The 18,433-nt window shown below is 52.1% G+C and overlaps 6 protein-coding genes across 6 annotated transcripts; 3 read left to right on the top strand and 3 right to left on the bottom strand.

Annotated features, from left to right (window-relative positions):
- Positions 1-2,030: 2,030 nt before the first annotated feature.
- Positions 2,031-3,828, bottom strand: J4E92_006557 (uncharacterized protein; the record flags this gene model as incomplete). The annotated part of the gene is made up of 2 exons (XM_051497924.1): positions 2,031-3,623; positions 3,679-3,828. The coding sequence occupies 2 exons, from the start codon at positions 3,826-3,828 to the stop codon at positions 2,031-2,033; spliced, it is 1,743 nt and encodes a 580-aa protein (XP_051351650.1).
- Positions 3,829-4,437: 609 nt separating this feature from the next.
- J4E92_006556 (uncharacterized protein) lies at positions 4,438-5,944 on the top strand (the record flags this gene model as incomplete). The annotated part of the gene is made up of 2 exons (XM_051497923.1): positions 4,438-4,920; positions 4,970-5,944. The coding sequence occupies 2 exons, from the start codon at positions 4,438-4,440 to the stop codon at positions 5,942-5,944; spliced, it is 1,458 nt and encodes a 485-aa protein (XP_051351649.1).
- A 2,727-nt stretch (positions 5,945-8,671) lies between these two features.
- Positions 8,672-11,725, top strand: J4E92_006555 (uncharacterized protein; the record flags this gene model as incomplete). The annotated part of the gene is made up of 5 exons (XM_051497922.1): positions 8,672-9,005; positions 9,058-9,456; positions 9,506-9,807; positions 10,027-11,097; positions 11,423-11,725. 5 exons carry the CDS (start codon positions 8,672-8,674, stop codon positions 11,723-11,725), a joined length of 2,409 nt encoding a protein of 802 aa, XP_051351648.1.
- Positions 11,726-12,460: 735 nt separating this feature from the next.
- On the bottom strand, positions 12,461-16,030 carry J4E92_006554 (uncharacterized protein; the record flags this gene model as incomplete). Its single annotated transcript, XM_051497921.1, has 2 exons — positions 12,461-13,322; positions 13,458-16,030. 2 exons carry the CDS (start codon positions 16,028-16,030, stop codon positions 12,461-12,463), a joined length of 3,435 nt encoding a protein of 1,144 aa, XP_051351647.1.
- Positions 16,031-17,099: 1,069 nt separating this feature from the next.
- J4E92_006553 (uncharacterized protein) lies at positions 17,100-17,321 on the top strand (the record flags this gene model as incomplete). The annotated part of the gene is made up of 1 exon (XM_051497920.1): positions 17,100-17,321. The coding sequence occupies one exon, from the start codon at positions 17,100-17,102 to the stop codon at positions 17,319-17,321; it is 222 nt and encodes a 73-aa protein (XP_051351646.1).
- A 175-nt stretch (positions 17,322-17,496) lies between these two features.
- J4E92_006552 (uncharacterized protein) lies at positions 17,497-18,399 on the bottom strand (the record flags this gene model as incomplete). The annotated part of the gene is made up of 3 exons (XM_051497919.1): positions 17,497-17,780; positions 17,843-18,202; positions 18,396-18,399. 3 exons carry the CDS (start codon positions 18,397-18,399, stop codon positions 17,497-17,499), a joined length of 648 nt encoding a protein of 215 aa, XP_051351645.1.
- Positions 18,400-18,433: the final 34 nt, after the last annotated feature.

Raw genomic sequence — 18,433 nt, 5'->3', positions numbered from 1 at the left:
AAGCACCAATCGCCATGTCGCACGTGGGGATGGCCTACCGTCCGTCTCGACCTTCCATCCTTCTACCCGCTTCTCGTACCGTTTGTAAAAAGCAGTTAGCCGTTGTTCCTGATCGTCGAGCAAGTCAATGCGATGCGACGTTGACGACGTTGATCTTGTAACAGTTTGGGAAACCGGACCGCACCATGCGTGCAACTTTAGTACACAGATGCAACCGGGTCCCTTCCAACCTGGTTTGTCAATAGTATAGACAATAAATCCAACGGTCTTTTCAATCCGGGTTTCGCGGCTCCAAGGGTCAATATCGAGGCACACGCCCTCCCACCCGCCAGCCTGGAAAGATCCCGAGGTAAAAACCGCTCGAGCGTCCTCGTCCCCTGAGCTTTTCGGCATGTGAAAAAAATAAAAAGCCAACCTTGCAACGCACGGCCCCCTGCAGTAAGCCGCCCTGCCAGCCTGGCTCGAATGGAACGCTTTTCATGATTGTGGAGAAGACGCTAGAGATCAATGGGATCTGACATGGGAGCGAAGGAAGGGGGATAAGCGTGGAAAAAACGTACGCTACTGCATCATGTCACAACGCGGCGGGCAATATGTAACGTGAACATGCAGCTTTTGCATACCGCAGATACATCAAACCTTCTTTCCAGATGTCACACTTTCTCTGCCGCGTGTGCGTGCTCTAAACAAGACTACTACGCACACTTTACGGCACTTTCCATCAGCCACCACTACGACGACGACAGCAGACTAACACTAACCCGGGCGGAATAGTCGCCGACCACCAGAATCCCAGCAAACCGCCCCCTGACCCCTGGTTTCATCGTAATGTTCCCCCAAGCGACTTACCCACAGTGCGTTTTGTTCCCAATCCCAGTGAACGAACCCACCCATCACCCAGTTGCTGTCCCATGTGTCTTGGCCAAGCAAGTTTCCAACGTCTACCCTCCCTGACTAATGCATCCGACTCGTCAACTTGCTTGGCGAGTCATGCTTTGCTACAATGCTAAAAAGTGGATTGTACGAGGTCACTCACCGATCTGAACGATTGCGCGAGCGCGCGTTGTTTGATACGCATGCAATGCATTGATGATCAGCGTTCGGGAACAGGGTCGTGAGAACCAAGAGGGCAGGGGCAGCGGGAGAAGAAGCGGGAGAATTGGTCGTTGGGGACTAGGAAAGGACCGCTTTGGCGAGTACTGCGTGTATTGTTACTATGTATTCTTTCTCGGTCGGTCTACTCCGAGGTGGAGAGGTAATGATAATTTTGGCACAGCCTCGTTTTCAAAAATATCATCATCAATGCCATGAATCACCATCGTAATCTCCAAAACTCCTATCGTTGGCCATGTCAGGTCAAAACCCACTTCGAGGGAAAACTCGCATTTCCACTCTCCGCTTCATTATCTCCACTTTCGCCTTGCTGCGATATTTTACCTGCCGTCCGCCGATGTAACTCGGCAGGGCAGCCGAGAATTCCTAGCCTTGAAGATCTTCACAGACCAACCTCCCCCATTCTTGCAAATGATGTTCGATTCGGCTAAGCCCTTACCCACACCGCATCGTCGTTGGTATCCGCATTTCTGCCGCGCGCCGAAGACTATTCGAAACCACATACCACTTCCACGCGAGGCCACTATGAAACTTGGATGTGCTTTGTGATGGGGCGGTTGTGGGGTCGGGAGGCCGACGAGGCATGTGGAAAAGGACCGAATAGAGTGGCATGTTGGTCGCGTGTTAAGTGGGATGTTAAGGCATATATTGGATGCCTGGATGGTTAGGCAGAAGGTAGAGCGAGGCTGATGGCAGGATAGAATCTGGAAGTCCTCTCCGCTGGTAGTAAGTTATCAACTCCAGAGATAGACCAGAGATAGACGTCGCTTCAATAAGCGATGGAAATCATTGTGCGACAGCAGCGGTACCGAGACACCGCCGTATGCATACAAGCTCAATCACATAAAGACGAATACACAAAGAAGACCATCACGCCATGACTCGGGAAAAAGCCTCTTAATATCTGTGATATATGTCTAATCCTCACGTTGCCCTATCCTAGGATGTTTCTGTTCATCACCGTATCCTACCATCGGCGCCGCGCTTTTGTCCTTCGGCAGTACAGCGTTCAAGAATATACCAACAATAGCAGCGATGACAAACGGGGTCTCCACAGCAAGGTTGATGCCCTGCTCGAATCCTACCAGATTCTCATTTGGCCCATCGTACGATAAAACTTGTGAAAACCAGTCGGGCTGACATATGTCCATGAACCCAATGCCCAGAGAAACTGCGAGGATGAAGCGATCACGGCGGGTCCATGGGATGAGTGCGAGGACACGGATACCGGCCACAGCAATGGTGCTGTAAAGGAAGACTTGCATACCGCCGAGGACAGACGGCGGCATAGAAGCGAAGACAGCACCGAACTTCGCAATGACCCCCATGAGGATCAGGAAGCCACTTGCTGCCCATCCTGCACGGCGAGATGCACAACCGGTGAGAACAATAACGCCGTTGTTGCCTGCCTGGCTGACCATCGGCGGGCCCGTAGCCAGTGCACTGAAGAAGCTTCCGAGTCCGTCGCACAGAATGCCGCCTTGGATCCTGCTGTTGAACTCCGTTCCTTCGATGTCAACACCTGATAGCTCTGCAGTGGCCAAGATATCGGGAATGCAAGACACGGCTTGACAAGCAAACATGATTATCATAGGCAATACTAGCGCGCCATCAACGGAGAGCTTGAACGTGTGCACCCAAAGAAAGGTTCCGCCGGGTGCTTGGTCGAGCTGTTCCGTCGACCAGTAGCCTGTTGCTCCTGAGATGGCACATCCTACAGCTAAACCAATAATGACCGAAGCTGAGCGCATAAGTGGCGCACCGACAGCTTCGACCAAGATGATAGTAGCAAACACACTGAACCCTAAGCCGATCAGCTTCGGATGCCCCCATACAAGCGGTCGTGGCGCAGTGATATCCGGACACAGAGCGTAGAAACCCTCTCCTCCGTGGCAGTTTGATGATCCGCCCCAGTTCTGCAGTCCGTTACTAACGAGGTAGACTCCAATGAGGGTCAGAAGTGATCCAGTGATGAGCTTAGGAAAGATCTTGTTGAGCATCTTGGGCGGTACGAAAGCCATTGCTATCTGGATCCAGACACAGCACAGCATAGTGCCTAAGCATGCACCCCACGCATCAGGGCATGGCCCTTGAGTTCCGTCTTCAAGAACTGGACAAGAGCCGGACTTGTATCGTAAAGCGGCGTAGTTGAAGACGATGGGTAGGATGTCGAATGTTGGTCCCACGACGCTCAAGAGCCCTGTGCCGATGAAGAATGGCGTTTTCATAATATGCAGCCGAGTAACTTGCAGAGCTGTCGCAATGCCTGTGGTAATGAAGGCTGTCGAGACTAGGTACGTCGTCATAGCTGGCTCAAAGTTGAACGCCCCGGAGGCGATTGCAAGTGGTGGTGACACAATGGACCCGATCATGGTGAGTGCATGCTGAAGGCCGAGGAGTAGTGTCAAGAGAACGGGTACGCGGTCGTTGAGTCCGTAGAATGGCGCTTGGTAGTTTTTGTACTTTTTGTTCAAGGGCCAGATGTTGGGAGTGATCAAGTAGACGTAGTCCTGGGGTTATCAGCTACCTATGGCAGATAGTCGGGTAGGTTTAGTATTGACATACGTAGTCGCCGATCCATCCATCTTTCGTCGTAAAAGCATACTCGATCTCTGCGAGCGTATCCTGCCACTTCGTGGTCACTGTACCTATCTCCTGACTCTCGGTGGACGAGTATTGACCCGTTTCTTCAGCGTACTTGGACTTCGGCTCCATCTCGCTCCGGGAGTCGATGACCATGATCACTCCTACTCAACCCAGTGGGATTCCGGTATGCTGACTGACTTCTCGCGGCAAATGTATTTCAAAATCGAGCTGCATGGTTATATATCAACCTATCAGCCATTGTTGACTCGTGGTTCTAGATCGGCAGGAGCCTTTCCCACGATAGGCGTTTCTGCGTTTGTAAACCCCGCGATAACCAGCCCGTCGGAATCCGGCTATTGCTTGTACCTGATAACACTGTGATGATACTTGTGCGTATGCCGTGAGATGTGAGACGGGTGACAGAGTACGTGAGCTAGATAAGAGGGGAGATATCACTAGCGTCGGCCGCCCCATGTCACCTTAGCGAAGGCGCGAAAGCGGAGAGCAGCGGAGGCGACTGTCAGCGCACGCCTATGGGAAGTCGCGACCATGCAAATAGGATGATGAGAGTAATCGCGTGAAGTAATCATTCGCCTAGATTCCCATGTTCATTGACGAAATTGGGAACGGATGAGATCTCCTGGGAACTTGAACCTACACCTTCACAAAACCCTCTAACGCCGCACCTAGCATCCTCGTAGATCTTAGCCAGCGGTATTAGCACTAATTCGAAAGAACATGGCAGGATCAAGTCAGAAGTCACTGCGCCTCTTGACAAATGCGACCATCGTCACTGTCAATAAGAGCCGGGAAATCATACTCGATGGCGCCATCCTCGTTGAAAACGGCCGTATCACAGCAATCGGAAAGACATCCAATCTCATCGATCAAGTCAACCAGAACGAGGACAGAGATCTTGATATCATCGACTGCAAGAACAAGATCATCATACCAGGCTTGGTTAACACACACGCCCATCTTGCGCAATCACTGCTCCGTGGACTAGCCGAAGATCTCCCATTGCACAACTGGTTATGTGATGCAATCTGGCCATTGGAGGCCAACTACGCCGAAGACGATGGCTATGTGGCTTCAATGCTGACGATCGCGGAGATGCTGAAGACGGGAACGACATGTTTTCTTGAGGCTATGCTCACGCATAGGAGCGGCCTTGAGAACGTCGTCAAAGCAGTGGAAGAAACTGGCATTCGTGCGTGCTTGGTAAGTGTCGCGAAGCAAGATCAATGCAACGAGCTGACCTAGCTGCTAGGGCAAATTGATCAAAGTCGGCGAGACAAACTCAGATCTCAACATGAAAGATGCCAGAGATCGGGACGTAGACTCAATGTCTGTAGAAGTTGCGCTATCAGCGCACAAGAAGTATCATGGCTCTTCCGACAACCGTCTACACATGTGGTTTGCAGCGGGCACACCTCGAGGCTCACAAATGGCGGTCCATGCCACGATCGGCGAAGCAGCGCGAGCACACGACATCGGTCTCACTATGCATTGCGCAGAAGCTCCTAAAGACCTACCCATCTACCGACAGTATTACCAACGCAGCCCTTTCGAATTCTGCCGAGATACGCACTTGACGGGCCCGAAGTCAGTATTCGCCCACTGCGTACATCCGGATGCAGCAGCTGGAGATTTCGATATCTTGCGCGAAAGTAAAAGTACTGTCTCGCACAACCCCACAAGTAACCTCAAGCTTGGGTCTGGTGTGGCACCAATACCAGACATGGTGGCCAGCGGTGTGAATGTAGCTCTGGGGACCGATGGTGCACCGTGTAATAATACGTACGACATGTTTCGGGAGATGCATCTAGCGTCCATTCTACACGGCGGTGTCAGGCAAAATGCCGGGGTCCTCAGCGCGTACGACGTCTTGGAGTTCGCGACGATCAACGGCGCAAGAGCGCTAGGACTGGAAGATGATATTGGGAGCCTGGAGGTTGGGAAGAAAGCGGATATCGTCGTTGTTGAGCCAAAAGGCGTATCTTGTGCTCCCTGGGATCCAAACGAGCAGACTTCCGGTGGCATTGATCCTGTCACAGTGCTGATCCATTCCTCTGGTGCCGATGTCGATACAGTTCTTGTAGATGGTCAGTTGCTTGTCAGTAACGGCAAGTTGTTGCGCATTGATGAGGAGACGATCATACAGAAAGCAAAGAAGTCAGTGGCAGATATAAGGAAAAGGAGCGATGTAGGTGCGCGAAACCACATGTCGTTAAAGTATATATGAGCTTAAAACTGAAATGAGAGCAAGTCATCAAATAGACTTTGCCCTCCAAATCCTGTTTGTGGTGGTAGCAAGTTCATGAAAGAGTTACATGAAGTATCTCCTACGCTTATAGGAACATCCTCCGTCGATGAAGACGTAGGAGTTGTTACCTGCAAGTCTTGGGCTACGTCGCTGATAAAGGTCTCCACGTTGAATCTACGGGCTCGCTTGCCAGATGATGACGATATTCCACCATTTTCCGCAGGTCGTGCACGCTTCTTGTTGTTCACGCCTCCACACTGGAGCTCGCGCTGCAGTCCCGACAGCAACCGCACGCCGCGCGAGGCAATCTTGCTATGTTCGAATCTACTCAAGTATCCGATTGCATCAGCGACAAGCCTGGTATGTTCGTCAAACTCTCTGTCACTGGCCGACCGATGAAGGGTATCGAGACTGAGAATGATACCTGCTGCGACTGAAAAGGCTTGCTCGATCCATAGTATTGGGCCCTGCTCATCGCTGCCTGATAGTGCCTCTTTCAATATGGTCTTTGATGCCGCGATACAGGTACGCCGAGTGAATGAAAACGCGGAATTGGTGAAGGAGAGACCGATGAATTTTCGATGTATCATGATGATCTTGTGTGAAGCACATATAGCCAGCGAGCGTCTAGCCCAGCCAACATAGATAGGCCAATCGGTCGCCACCGGCGCATTCGTTGATAGAAATGTAGGTATATATGCAGTCGCAAGCTTGCGCATCTTCTCGTCGTAATGAAGGACCTGTTCATACTTCGTGAAAAGCGTGTTACAGCCTGTCATCGCATCTAGGAGTTGCGGCATAAGCGCTGCAATGTCATAGCGATAGTTGCAATAGCTCGCTTGGGTGGGTATGCTCAATGGATGCGGTACCATGTCGTCGTCATTGCAGTTCAGCGGCTTTGCGGTAGTAAAGAAGCGAGGATTGAGCGAATATGACTCGGAGAACGGAATCTGGAACCAATCTTGCGTGCAAAGCTGATTGAAGACTCGTCGACCGGCTTCACGCTGGCGTAGCTGCTCCTTCGAGGTGGCAGAGGCCGAGCTGTCTGGTCCAAGTCGGTGCAACCCAAGACTCTGGGCAATACGACCAGCTGAGGCGAGCAGTATCGACTGACTGCTCGACTTGCCAAGTATATGAGCCGCAATGGTCAACGTCGCGATGGCTTGAACAGAGTAGATGGTATGAGCCTCGATGTAGCCAGCGATTTCGAGACACGTCACAGTCGCTTCGTACCATCTTTGTGACAAGACCTTCCTCTCTTCTGATGAGAAACCCCAAGACTGATATACAGATGGCGGCGCACATGTAATACTGCCTGTTACGATGGCGAATAGTAAACTAAGCCATTGCAGATTCAAGCCTTGGTGCCGGACGTCGCCTTCGTAGTCTCCAAGAAAGATATTCAGGTCTTCTTTGAATATGGCTGAGGAGTAAGACCCGTGGTACCATAAGATGGTGGTACTGTGGTACTCCACAAGCTGGACGATATGAGTCTTGTTCGGAAGAAGCGCTTCAAGTACGTCAAGCTGTGCATCTTTGCTGGTTTCATATAGCATACTGGACGTAACCGCTTCATCCTCATCCCTGATACTCAGTCGCCGTGGCCCGCTGTTCTGCTCTGGTGATGTCCCATAGTCGATGTCTTTCTTACGGCCCCATGCTAGAAACTCCAACACGGTAGCTGCATCATCAGTGTCCGCAGATTGTGACGCGTTATTGTCAAGAGGTGAAGTGGTCGCTGCATTATGAACTGGACTCGCTGGTGTATCAGAGATTTCCAGAGGTAAGGGTGCTTCGCTTGAGGCCATATCACATTGCTCCTGTAGCTTGGCTTCAAGCTGACTTACGCGGTCGAGTAGAGCGCGCACTAGATCGTTAGGTGCTGTCGCTGCACCTTGAGCTTGGTAGGCGGGTGGTGGTGGTACTGAGGATGTCACAGCCGCGTCTTCTCTCGTACAGAAGCTTGCATATCCCCTGCTTTACTTAGCATGAGATGGTCCGGGCAGCTTGCGCAGTACCAAGAAGCTCTGGGTTCCCAGCGAAAAGCAATCCACAGTCGCGCAGGCTCAGTCTTTGTCGAAGACTCGCGGATACTAGACTGCCATGGAAACGGAGGAGCTGACCTTCGAATGCATGTGCTGCAAGGCACACTCTTATCACATTTGATCTTCCTTCTATAGCACTCTGTACATGTCAGACGGGGTCTCGGCCCTTTCGAGGTGCTGCTGTCGTCCATGGTAAGGTTGACCGTGTCGGTCGTGAACTAGGTATCGCGATCGAGGACATCTCGATGCAATGAGAGTGTCCTTCTCAGCATCGCGTTCCCGGTGATTGGCAAGGCGCGTTGGCTATCAGTTGGCTATCGGCGCGCAGTTGCGGTGGGGAAGGAAGATGAACAGGGTGCGGCCGACAACGCGGAACCTTCCACAATCTGGCCTCGGCCCCACTTCATCTCGACCGCGACTTCCGTCTCGCAGGCTGCGGGTGCCTATCTAAGCAGCACGACACACGTGTTGGTGATGACGGCCGATGTGAGCGGCCGCCCTGGCCGCGTCGGCTTTGGCACGCCTGAACGCATATTGCGACACTACATGCGTAGAAGCAAAGATGACCGAACATAAGAATAGGTACAGCTTGCCCTCAAGACACTACGGTCATATATCAAACTCACCAACGTCAATTAGCTCGAATATCAGCCCTCTCATTATGGCACCGACGAAGTATGTTGATCGCTCTGTGCCGACAATCTCCCTCCGCGACTTCGATGCGCGCATCGATGTGATTACACAGGAACTTGTCGATGCTGCAGAGAACCACGGCTTCTTCTGCATCGTGGACCACGGCATAACACGCGACGCTGTCGACGGCATCTTCAATCAGTCAGCGCGTTTCTTCAATCAGCCTGATCCCGTGAAATCGCAAGTGCCATTCTCCCCTCAACACAACGCCGGATGGGAGAAGAATGCTCAAATCCGGCCATCTACTGGTGCAGTCGACCGCAAAGAGTCTTATCAGATGCAATTCGGCGAAGGCATGAATGGTGAGCTGACTTCTTTCGTCTTATGCGTTTGGCCGTGCTGATCTTTGGATAGGTCGATGGCTGAGTGACCAGACCCTTCCGGGGTTCCGAGCGGAGGCTTTGGAGTTCATGCACAGAGTACAGGCAGTCAGTGAGAGGCTCATGAGGTGCTTCGCGCGGGGGTTGAACTTCGAGGAAGATTACTTCGTCAAAGCTCACGATGTCAGCCGACCAGAGTCTCAGACTGTCTGCCGATTACTGCATTATTTCGAGACTCCGCAGGTACCGAATCCAACAGGAGAGGTACATCATCGAGCGGGCGCACACGCCGACTGGGATTTCTTGACTTTGCTGTTCCAAAAGGCAGGGCAGTCTGGTCTTGAGATCTGTCCGGGGCGGGAAGTATCAACTTCGTTCGGGTACGGGGATGCGTGGACCAAGGTTGAGCCGGACGCAGACAAGAACGCAATCGGTATGTTGATGCGCTCTGTCGACCTGAAACCTCTACTCATGCTCCACAGTCTGCAACGTCGGTGACCTCCTTATGTCGTGGTCAGATGACCGCTTCAAGTCGACCTTTCATCGTGTCAAGGCTCCATGTGAACCTGACGACTTCTACGGCGAGCGCTACAGCATCGCCTTTTTCAATCAGCCATGCAAAGACGCCAAGATCCAGGGCCCACTGAAGAAGTATCCAATGGTGACGGGTGAGGAGTTTACGAGGAATGCCATGAGCCGGAATTATCAGGCTATACAAGATAAACTAAAGAAGGAGAAAGAGCCGGCGGTAGCGGTTGTCGAAGTGAGCGCGACGGTAGCTGAGGTAAGTGTTACGTGAAGTTTGTCTCTGGAGTGATAATCGATTTCTTCAAGTATCCACTAAGATCTTTCATCAATCGGAAATAGCCCTGAAGTGCAGAATGATGCAATCTCGATTGTGACTTCAGGGTCTTCGCGTTCTTTCATTTCCGGGGTTTCTCACGGATCCTAGCGCGGATGCCTAGTCGACCCGCTTATTTCTCTCACCTGCCCTGACATTCAGCCTTCTATTCTTGAAACCAAGTTCGACCGTCTAAACCCCACAAGCAACACGACAAGCACAATACCAATGGTTCCAGCGACTCTGCCCTTGGCAGATCCTTCGCCCATCGAGAAGCTGCCCGCCGAGTTACTAGAGTGCATACTGCTGGAAGTTGCGAAGCATGCTGTACCGCCAGTTACCGAAGACGAAGACAGTGGATCTGTTGTCTATCGATACGCCAAGGAAGAGGAGCAAGCGTGTTCGCTCGCATTTCGCCTCACTAGCCGTTGCTTCCGTAATTGTTCATGGAAGGCTTTCGGTGCTTACCTGGGCGAAACAATATTCGATCTGAGATCGCGTCAAAGTATATCCAACCTTACCGCGGCGGCTACGTGCGAGCCTCTGGCTCCTTGGGTTACAAAACTTATCATAGCCTGCACTGAAGTGCCCCCGGGGTACCCACTCGATCATGGGGCAATGCCGATGCGGATGGAGCAGGCAGAGTGGGATCAACTACGCCAAGACTCTTACTCAGATCTACTTCAAATCAAATTGGCTGAAGACTCTTGGTACCCCCGCATCTGGAAGCAGAAGAGCTACGGATCTCCAATGACGGGTAGCGGCATTCCTACTTCTGCATCGCCTCCACGTCTTGCTAGAGCCTCCACCTCTATGAGTATCATCCAGGAGGCCGGGATGAGGGCCCTTCAAGAGGTCTTAGCCCAGGCTTTGTTCTGCTTCAAGAACATCGACAATATCGAATTCTACCACCAGCCTCGTACCCGACCCGGGCGATATCATAACCTATTCCAGAAGTTTCGAAATATCCCACGCTACCGCGAAGAGGAGGATATGAGAAATGCTGGTATTATAGCTCATCTTGGCCTTCAAATCCTCATTCAAGCCATGGTAGCATCGAAGATCACAGTCCGCACGATGACTCTGGCCGTCGATCTCGATGAACATCACGCGTTCATCACCAACATCCCCTCTGTAATCTTCGCGAAAGCCAGTCAAAAGGTAGAAACGCTTGTTCTAAGAGACATGTACTGCCCCTACTACCAAACACCATTATATAGAAAGAAGGGTAAAGTAGCCCTTACGAATAGCTCTTAAGTTATCTTGCTAACTTGTTACTAGTATATATCTCCTATGCTATGCTTTGGCAACGCGGTTCTAAGACATCCTATTATTCGTGCTAATAGCTTGATAGGGCAGGATATCGATCACGAGAAGTCTCTTTCCTCGCCTTCGCTCGTTGGTGGTCGATCATAGCCAACATAGCGAATTCATCAATCCTCAGCCGATCATCCCGCTTCCTTCGCCTTCTGACACGCCTGCTCTTGACAAATTGACTGTGAGGAATACTAGGATGAACGCCGAGAACTTGCACTCATTTCTACAATGTTATGGGCAGCAGGCTCGGTGCATCTCATTCGAGAGCCCGGCAGATTGCGAATACCGCTCCGCGTTGGAGCCCGTGCGCAATCTTCACGTCGAGACACTTGAGATTGAGCATCGTTACGGGGAGGAGGCCTTCTGGAAGTCGATCAACAGCGAAGAAGCGGGTTACGAATCGGAAGATCCAGAGACGTTAGATCTTGAGGAGTTCCCGAAAAAGCTTGCGAAAACAGTCAAATTTCATCCGCCTTCGTTCAAAGTTGCACTAGAACGGTACTGGCTCAAACATCCTGAAGGACAGTCAGGTCGCGATGAGTGAACGGCAATGGAAGAGAAGCTGCTGAGAACTCCGATCATGGCTCAGAGTAGCTCCATGAAAAGTGCGCGGATGGTGGGGTGGCTTGTATACCCTGGTACACATGCAAAGGTAGTCAATGAAAAAAGTATTAAGATCTCAATTCCAATTCATACAAAGTCCATACCGCTGAAAGATAGCATGGCTATAAGTGACATCTGACACAGCACATGGGGAACTCAAACCGTATCCTGTCTCTCCACGACAATCACCGCTTCATCCGCGCCCTCATTTCCCCTCGCAACATGCTGCCTACCCAACATGTACGAATGCCTCCTTAGTCCCGAGACTTCCCTCTCCGACTTCGTTACCCAGAAAATGCGTGCCATCACCCATAGAAAAGCGACCACCACGATCAACAGAGCAACCATGACATTGTCGGCTGCTTTGCTGCCCAAGAAACGGTAGGAGTATGCGCCGTAGCCGAATGTTACGTCGACGTAGACCGACATGATGAGGGCAAGACATACAAGAAGAGCTGCGCCTGGAAGTCCGAATCGCCTTTGGAGTTTGAAGATTGGGGAGTGGCGAACAAGGTCGACTCCCTGGGTGTGTACGAGATGCTCGAGGCGGTCGGCGGGTCCGTGAGTCTCGTGTGCGCTGGTACTGTCTGAGTAGGGGCTGGCCATTGATTGATACATCTTGGTGTTGGTTGCGGTGGTAGGGGTTGTTCGGGTATGGTGGAAGCCAGTGGGAATTTTATATGTCGAGGTCGATAGTCCAGCCTTTTGTTTCACCCCATACCGCCGCGTTCACTAGCACAGATCTGGCCCTCTCCAGTTCATTACTGATGCTAAGAACTCTCCCATCATCGGGCAGCATCTTCACCCTTTCATTCCCATTTCCCATCTCAGACCACTGCATCTTCACAGCGCCTCTCCCTTCGTGCACATGCCCAAAGCAATGCAATCTTGGCTTCACTCTCTTCACTGCATCACCTAGCATTTTGCATCCGCAGCTTTCTCCTTTCACATTGACATCGAGACCGTAGCCGAGTTCGTCGGTGAATGAAGGCGGTCCATGCGTCAACAAGATATCGATATCTTCGGATATGTTGCTGAATCGATCTTCGTCTTTTCCGTACGCAAATGCATACCCGTTAAACTCCGGCGTATACGGACTCGCCCAGACACTGAAGCTTCTCCCATCCTTCAGTTTGAACTCATGTCTACCCTCTTCCAGGTAGTATACATCATCTTTCTCGTGCGACTTCATGAAACTGACACATTTCCTACTGTCCTCTATATCTTCTTCCTCTTCTCCATCTTCAGCGTTCTTACGCACCCACTCTTCATCGAGATCGAGGTCATGGTTGCCGGCGATGACGAGTTTGAGCTCTGCGTCGACGGTCTGAATGTCATGCATAGCCTTTTTGTATGCGGGAAGACCGCCGACTTGTGTGAGATCACCACAGTGGATGAGGATGTCGCATGGAGGTGCAGGGTAGTCTGGGGTGTAGGGCCAAGCGGAGTGAGTATCGGAAATGACGAGGAGGCGGATGATTGACGACATGGCGGAAGCGAACTTGGGGATATCGTAGATGAGTGTGTCGATTAGAGGACTGATATCAATATGTAGTGAGACTGAGTCATGTTGAAAGATCATTGGCATTGGCGTGAAGCCAAGGTTGGTAGAATCGCTACCAAATCATAGACTTGGGTCCACTATTGCAATGCGCATGCCAATCAAATCTCACTATGACCAACCCTCTCCGTCTTCACCCAGTTTGAACAGCCCGTTCTTTTTCTTGTCCGCCGCCCATCGGTCGCACCAGGCCTTCATCTTCTCTCTGCTCTTTGCGCTGCCTACATTGACCGTCGGGATGATCTTGTCGATGCGCAAAGCGCAGCAAAACATGGTCAGCTCTCTGAAGCTGCTATGCTCACTGTACGGCACACCGAAGCAGCTTGCCCGACTTCCACTCCCGGCTTGCGGCGTCAGTTCTTTCATAGAGAAGGTACTTCTCCAATTGTCGGAATGCAAGACGGTTTGTACTTGGGGTGACTCGGTAAAGCGACCCTTTGGTGGACGATAGTTCCAGCCTGAGGGTCTAAAGCCGACAACGCGCGTAAACGTGTCGGCATAATCGCGTAGGTAGTCGTCCAATGTCTCCGCTCGGATTTCAAACAGCGGTGTCATATGCACTTGGGCTGCCCGGGGATCTGTCGTGAGTAGTGCATCCAGTTCGGGGTCCTCGAGAGCTTTGCATATGCGCTGTTTGTTGGCAGGGGCGAAGATCTTGCTTCCCAGCGCCTTCGCAATCCCAGTGCAGATACGCTCCTTCCCGATGCTGTATGTGCCCACCACAACCAGAAGTCGGCCTCGTGCAGGGCTTTTGGGCTCGCCGGTAGCGTCGGTATTAGAGTCTTTCCGAACGAACTTGACCATACCTTGGCCTGCGCGGTCTCGCTTCATCTGCTCCCATCCATCGGAGTCGTCCGCGCGGACTTTGCTGAGACTTACGCACATGTCCGCGCAAGCTTGGATGACCTGCTTCTGAGGCGGAAAAGCGTATTTGGGGTTCAGGTAGGTGGTGTCAAGGTAGCAAGCGTCTAGCTTTTGTTGCCGATTCTTTCCACTCACAGCATCGAGGACGTCTGGGCGTAATAGCGGGTGTTCGATGTGCGCTTGACACGCACGGAAGTCTCCGCAGTGTAGCACTCTTTGTAACTTCGGGTTCTTGCCCTTGCTAAGTTCCTTTTCGAACAGGAACAGAGAGCTGCCAGGGCAATGATTCGCAGAGATCATTGTGACGTGGACGCCTTCCGTTCCTGGTACTTCTGTCTTTTTCTCAAAATCCAGATCGACCACCCACTTGGGGTCCACACGAAGCTGTTGTCGTACCAAGTTGCCAGTGACTTTGCTACAGTATATCGGTCCATGCTTCCATGAGGAAGTAAGCCCGATGTAATGATCGCTATGGAAATGACTCAGGAAGTAGGCATTCTGACCTTTGACGGCTCCATATCGAAACGCATCTACAGCGATAAACAAGCCTGGCATGATTTTGTAGAATGGGCAGGTGCGTTGGTATGCAGGCTTGCCGCGAGACTTGTTGTTCTCGGCTGCAGCAGATGCCCACGCAGCATCTTCAGCATGGCCGGCCATAAGCTTCGAAAAGGCTGAACTTGGCTGGGCGCTGGGCTTCGCAAGCTGGAACGGATTGGCTTGGCCAGGTTTAGCTGGCCTGTCTGGCTTTTTGAAAACCTTCGCTTTGCTCGTCACGGTCGCCTTGCTGTCATCCTCGGACTTCACTACAGGTAAGGGGAGTGGGTTGCCGTCTAGGCACGCATTGACGTGTACGGATACGTCTTGTTCTGACAGGCCTGGAAGATTGTTGCCGCATATCGGACAGGAAGGTATATCATTGGTACGTGGCTCTTCGTGTTTGACTTCGGTATCATCGCCTTCAGGGAATAGAGGTGGCGCGTCGAAATCGTCCGGGTCGCCCTCAAAGCCTGCCTCTTCCATCTCGAGCTTCTGTTGTTCCTTCATCCATCGCCTTTCATCGTATTCTTCGCCTTCGAGCAGATCATCGTCTTCCAGATCTTCGTATTCCTCCGAGTCTTCGGCCCCGTGTTGCGATGTCGATTCGGACTTTATGGGTGTGGTTTCGTGGGATTTGGAGTGTTCGGCACTATCCGGGGGTGACAGGTCCTCCGTTGGTTTAGTCATTGGCGATTCCTCATTATGGCTTCGTATGGTCATACCTGGAGTTGTAGCAGGCATTTCAACTTCGTCGTCTTCGGAGTCTGAGTCGTCCACGAAGGGTCCGGACTTCTTCCGCAGTTTAGGCGCTTGCTTAGAAACGTCGGCTGCCAATGCATCCAGAGCATTGCTCTCAACATCAGCCGGCGGGGGTGGTGAACAGGCCGGCACAGGCGCTACCGCCTCTTCGCTGACTTTGCGCCTCTTGTTGCTCCCACCATTCTCGTTGTACCGCTCATCGCTGTTGTCTGTAGTCATGACGCCATTGCTCTTCTCGTCGCTCCAGCCCACGTCGTCCTCGTCGCCATCGAGCACTATCGTTGGATTTGACCCTCGTTCTTGTAGGAATATACGGCTGTTGATCTCCTCGGCTTTCTTGAAGAATGCCATGATGTTGCCGTTCGGTGTGCCAGCCGGCTTCTGCTTCTTGCCATTGCCAGCAGGCGACTTCTTAGCAAAGTCGGCTGGCGTCAAAGTGGTCTGAACGCTGGTTTTCTTCGGTGGGGGCGCTTTCGTGCTCGGCTTGGGCGCAGCCTTCTTCGTTGCGGTTTTGGCAGCCATGTCTGCTACTCGAGACGATGAGCGGGGTGGCGATGGAGCCCGCCCGGTTGAGGGTGTTAATCGGGACGATTCGGGCAAAGAGCGGTTTTCTCGAGGATTCCTAAACATTGAAGAAGCAATTGCGCATGGCTGAGTAGTGTTATGGTGCTCGTGTGCTGTGCAATGTGCGAGTGAACCAGTGGCGACCGAGCGGCTTCACGCGCGCCAAGACAAACGCGTCGACACGTGCGGACACGCGATCTCAAAGTGCCAGCTGCTCAATTACGGCATCTTCTTGCGGTCACAAAGTTCCTCGTGTCTTTCACGAGCCATAACACTTTGATGCCCATCGTCATGCATCTGGCGTACTCTCTAGTGTATGCGCCCTACAGCCTGTGAACCTGTTAAGGTTGCTGGCGAATTCGGAGAGCGATTACGTCAGCGAATGCGCTTGTGCCCGCCGCATTGTCTTCCAGCAAACCGACATCCACGAGCAGTTGACTGCGAGCAACTAAGCTTCTCAATTCTCATGCTGTAAGCACTGAAACTTCATCTCCGATTCGACTCGCACTGTTCAACGCATTGTACCCTCACTGTCCATGGCCGGTCTAAAATCCTCAGGGGTCTTTTCATCATGTCTGTTCTTCCTGAACGGGCCTCTCGCCTGCATAGCCACTGCTATAAACAGATAGGTAGTAGGATGGCACGCTCATTCGGCCTAGTATTGGCATGAGGACACGCCCTCGTGGGCCAATTGTCGACAAGCTGACGCGGCCACTGCAAGCTGCTGAACGCCATGTCACGTGGCTTTGACGCCCCCGCGATGACTGCGCTTCACCTCGTCATAGGCGTTATCAACAACTTGATCGTTGTGGTACGATGCTATTCCCTTCGTGTGCACAATCGCTCGGTTGGCGCGGAATCGCATCCCCACAATTCAATGGCCGTGCTGCCCAGCTAAGATCAGCATCAAACATCACCTCGTATCCCAAAACGGAAGCCCAGCCTCGAGACGATCAAAATAGCAGCACCTCAGAAGTATCATATCTTGAACGCCCTGAGGCATCGAAAATCATCTCACTCACACGCGATGAAGCGCAGACCCGACGGCCTCTTCCTACTTTTCTTTCGTGTCATGTACCTCACTATCTTCACAGGGTTCACGTGTTTTACCATTCTGGGCTTTGCGGCTATTGGAACTGGCATTGGGATTGCAGCAACAGTTGTAGTTGCTATTGGGTCTGAGGTTGCCTTTGTGCTGGCTAAGAAAGAGGAGGCAGAGAAGCGGAGACAGGAGCGATATCTGGTATGAAAAGAATGTACGGCATGACGATCTCAAAAAGCTCGGGAGAAGAAGAGGTTCAGGCAGAAGGCCACTCATGGAGGAAAGATTCTGTCGAAAGGGAGGATCCCACAGCACATGTTCTCACACCTTCCGCATCAGCATCGCCCGCGCAACCCATCGTTTCGACCAGTTCCGGAGCAGCTCAATTGCCTTGCCACACAGCAGGTCCAGGCGCAGTGTAGCTCGTAGCGATCGGATAGTACGACCACCTCAGGCCAGGATCATTTGCATTGTATGCTCCAGGAAAGGCAACCAGAGGCCCAGGCTGTCCACTACCACCGCCGGTAATCTCGACTTGCGCACAAGACAGATACATCTGTGCGCCACCGACTGACTGAGCTTGGTGGAGGGCGATGGATTCTACACGAACAAGATACTTCCCACTCGGCACGTTCTTAGGGAGCTGGAACTGTACTTGCGACTTTCCTGCCCCAGGGTTAGCAACTGAAGGCGGAAGGAAACCACCGGGAGGGGAGATGAAGACGTACCATACGCAGGCCATGTGCTCTCCCCACTTGTCAATGGGCTTCCCACCGCGCTGATACTCGCCGCCTTGAACCAAACGTTCCCCGCCGGCTCCCACGTATTGACATTCGCACTATCTGGTACTTTCGCCATATAGAACTGCACTGGTCCGAAGTGCGTGATCGATGTCTCAGCGACGAAGCCGAGGTTATCACCAGCAGCGACAACGGCAGTACCCGTTCCAGGACGGTTTTGGAAACAGCGCATGTCGGGACTAGTAACGGAAGTAACACCCGAGTTGGTTTGGTAGTTCTTCGTTTGTCGGATTGAAGTCCACTCCGCCGATTCGGGCACGCCATTCAGGATGAGCTTGGAGAAGCGGTCTTTTGAGAGTCAGTTCAACTCTTCCGATTACACTGTAGTGAACTTGCAATGAGCTTGCGCCGTTGCAGCGAGGGCGGAGAGGGCTAGCAGGAGATGCATTTTAGGCTGGCCAGTCGAGAAGCTATTCTGTGAACACCCACCCAAAGCAACTTAGCAACCCGAATAATATATGCAGCAAGGCACTCTGGTCACGCATCGCTTCTTAAATATGCACAAAGATCTTTATATTG

This window comes from Alternaria infectoria (genome assembly GCF_024043175.1).
Source record: "Alternaria infectoria strain BMP 0036 chromosome Unknown scaffold_10, whole genome shotgun sequence".
Lineage (NCBI taxonomy): Eukaryota > Fungi > Ascomycota > Dothideomycetes > Pleosporales > Pleosporaceae > Alternaria > Alternaria infectoria.
Note: the sequence above shows the minus strand (reverse complement) of the source record. Positions and strands in the feature narration are given on the sequence as shown.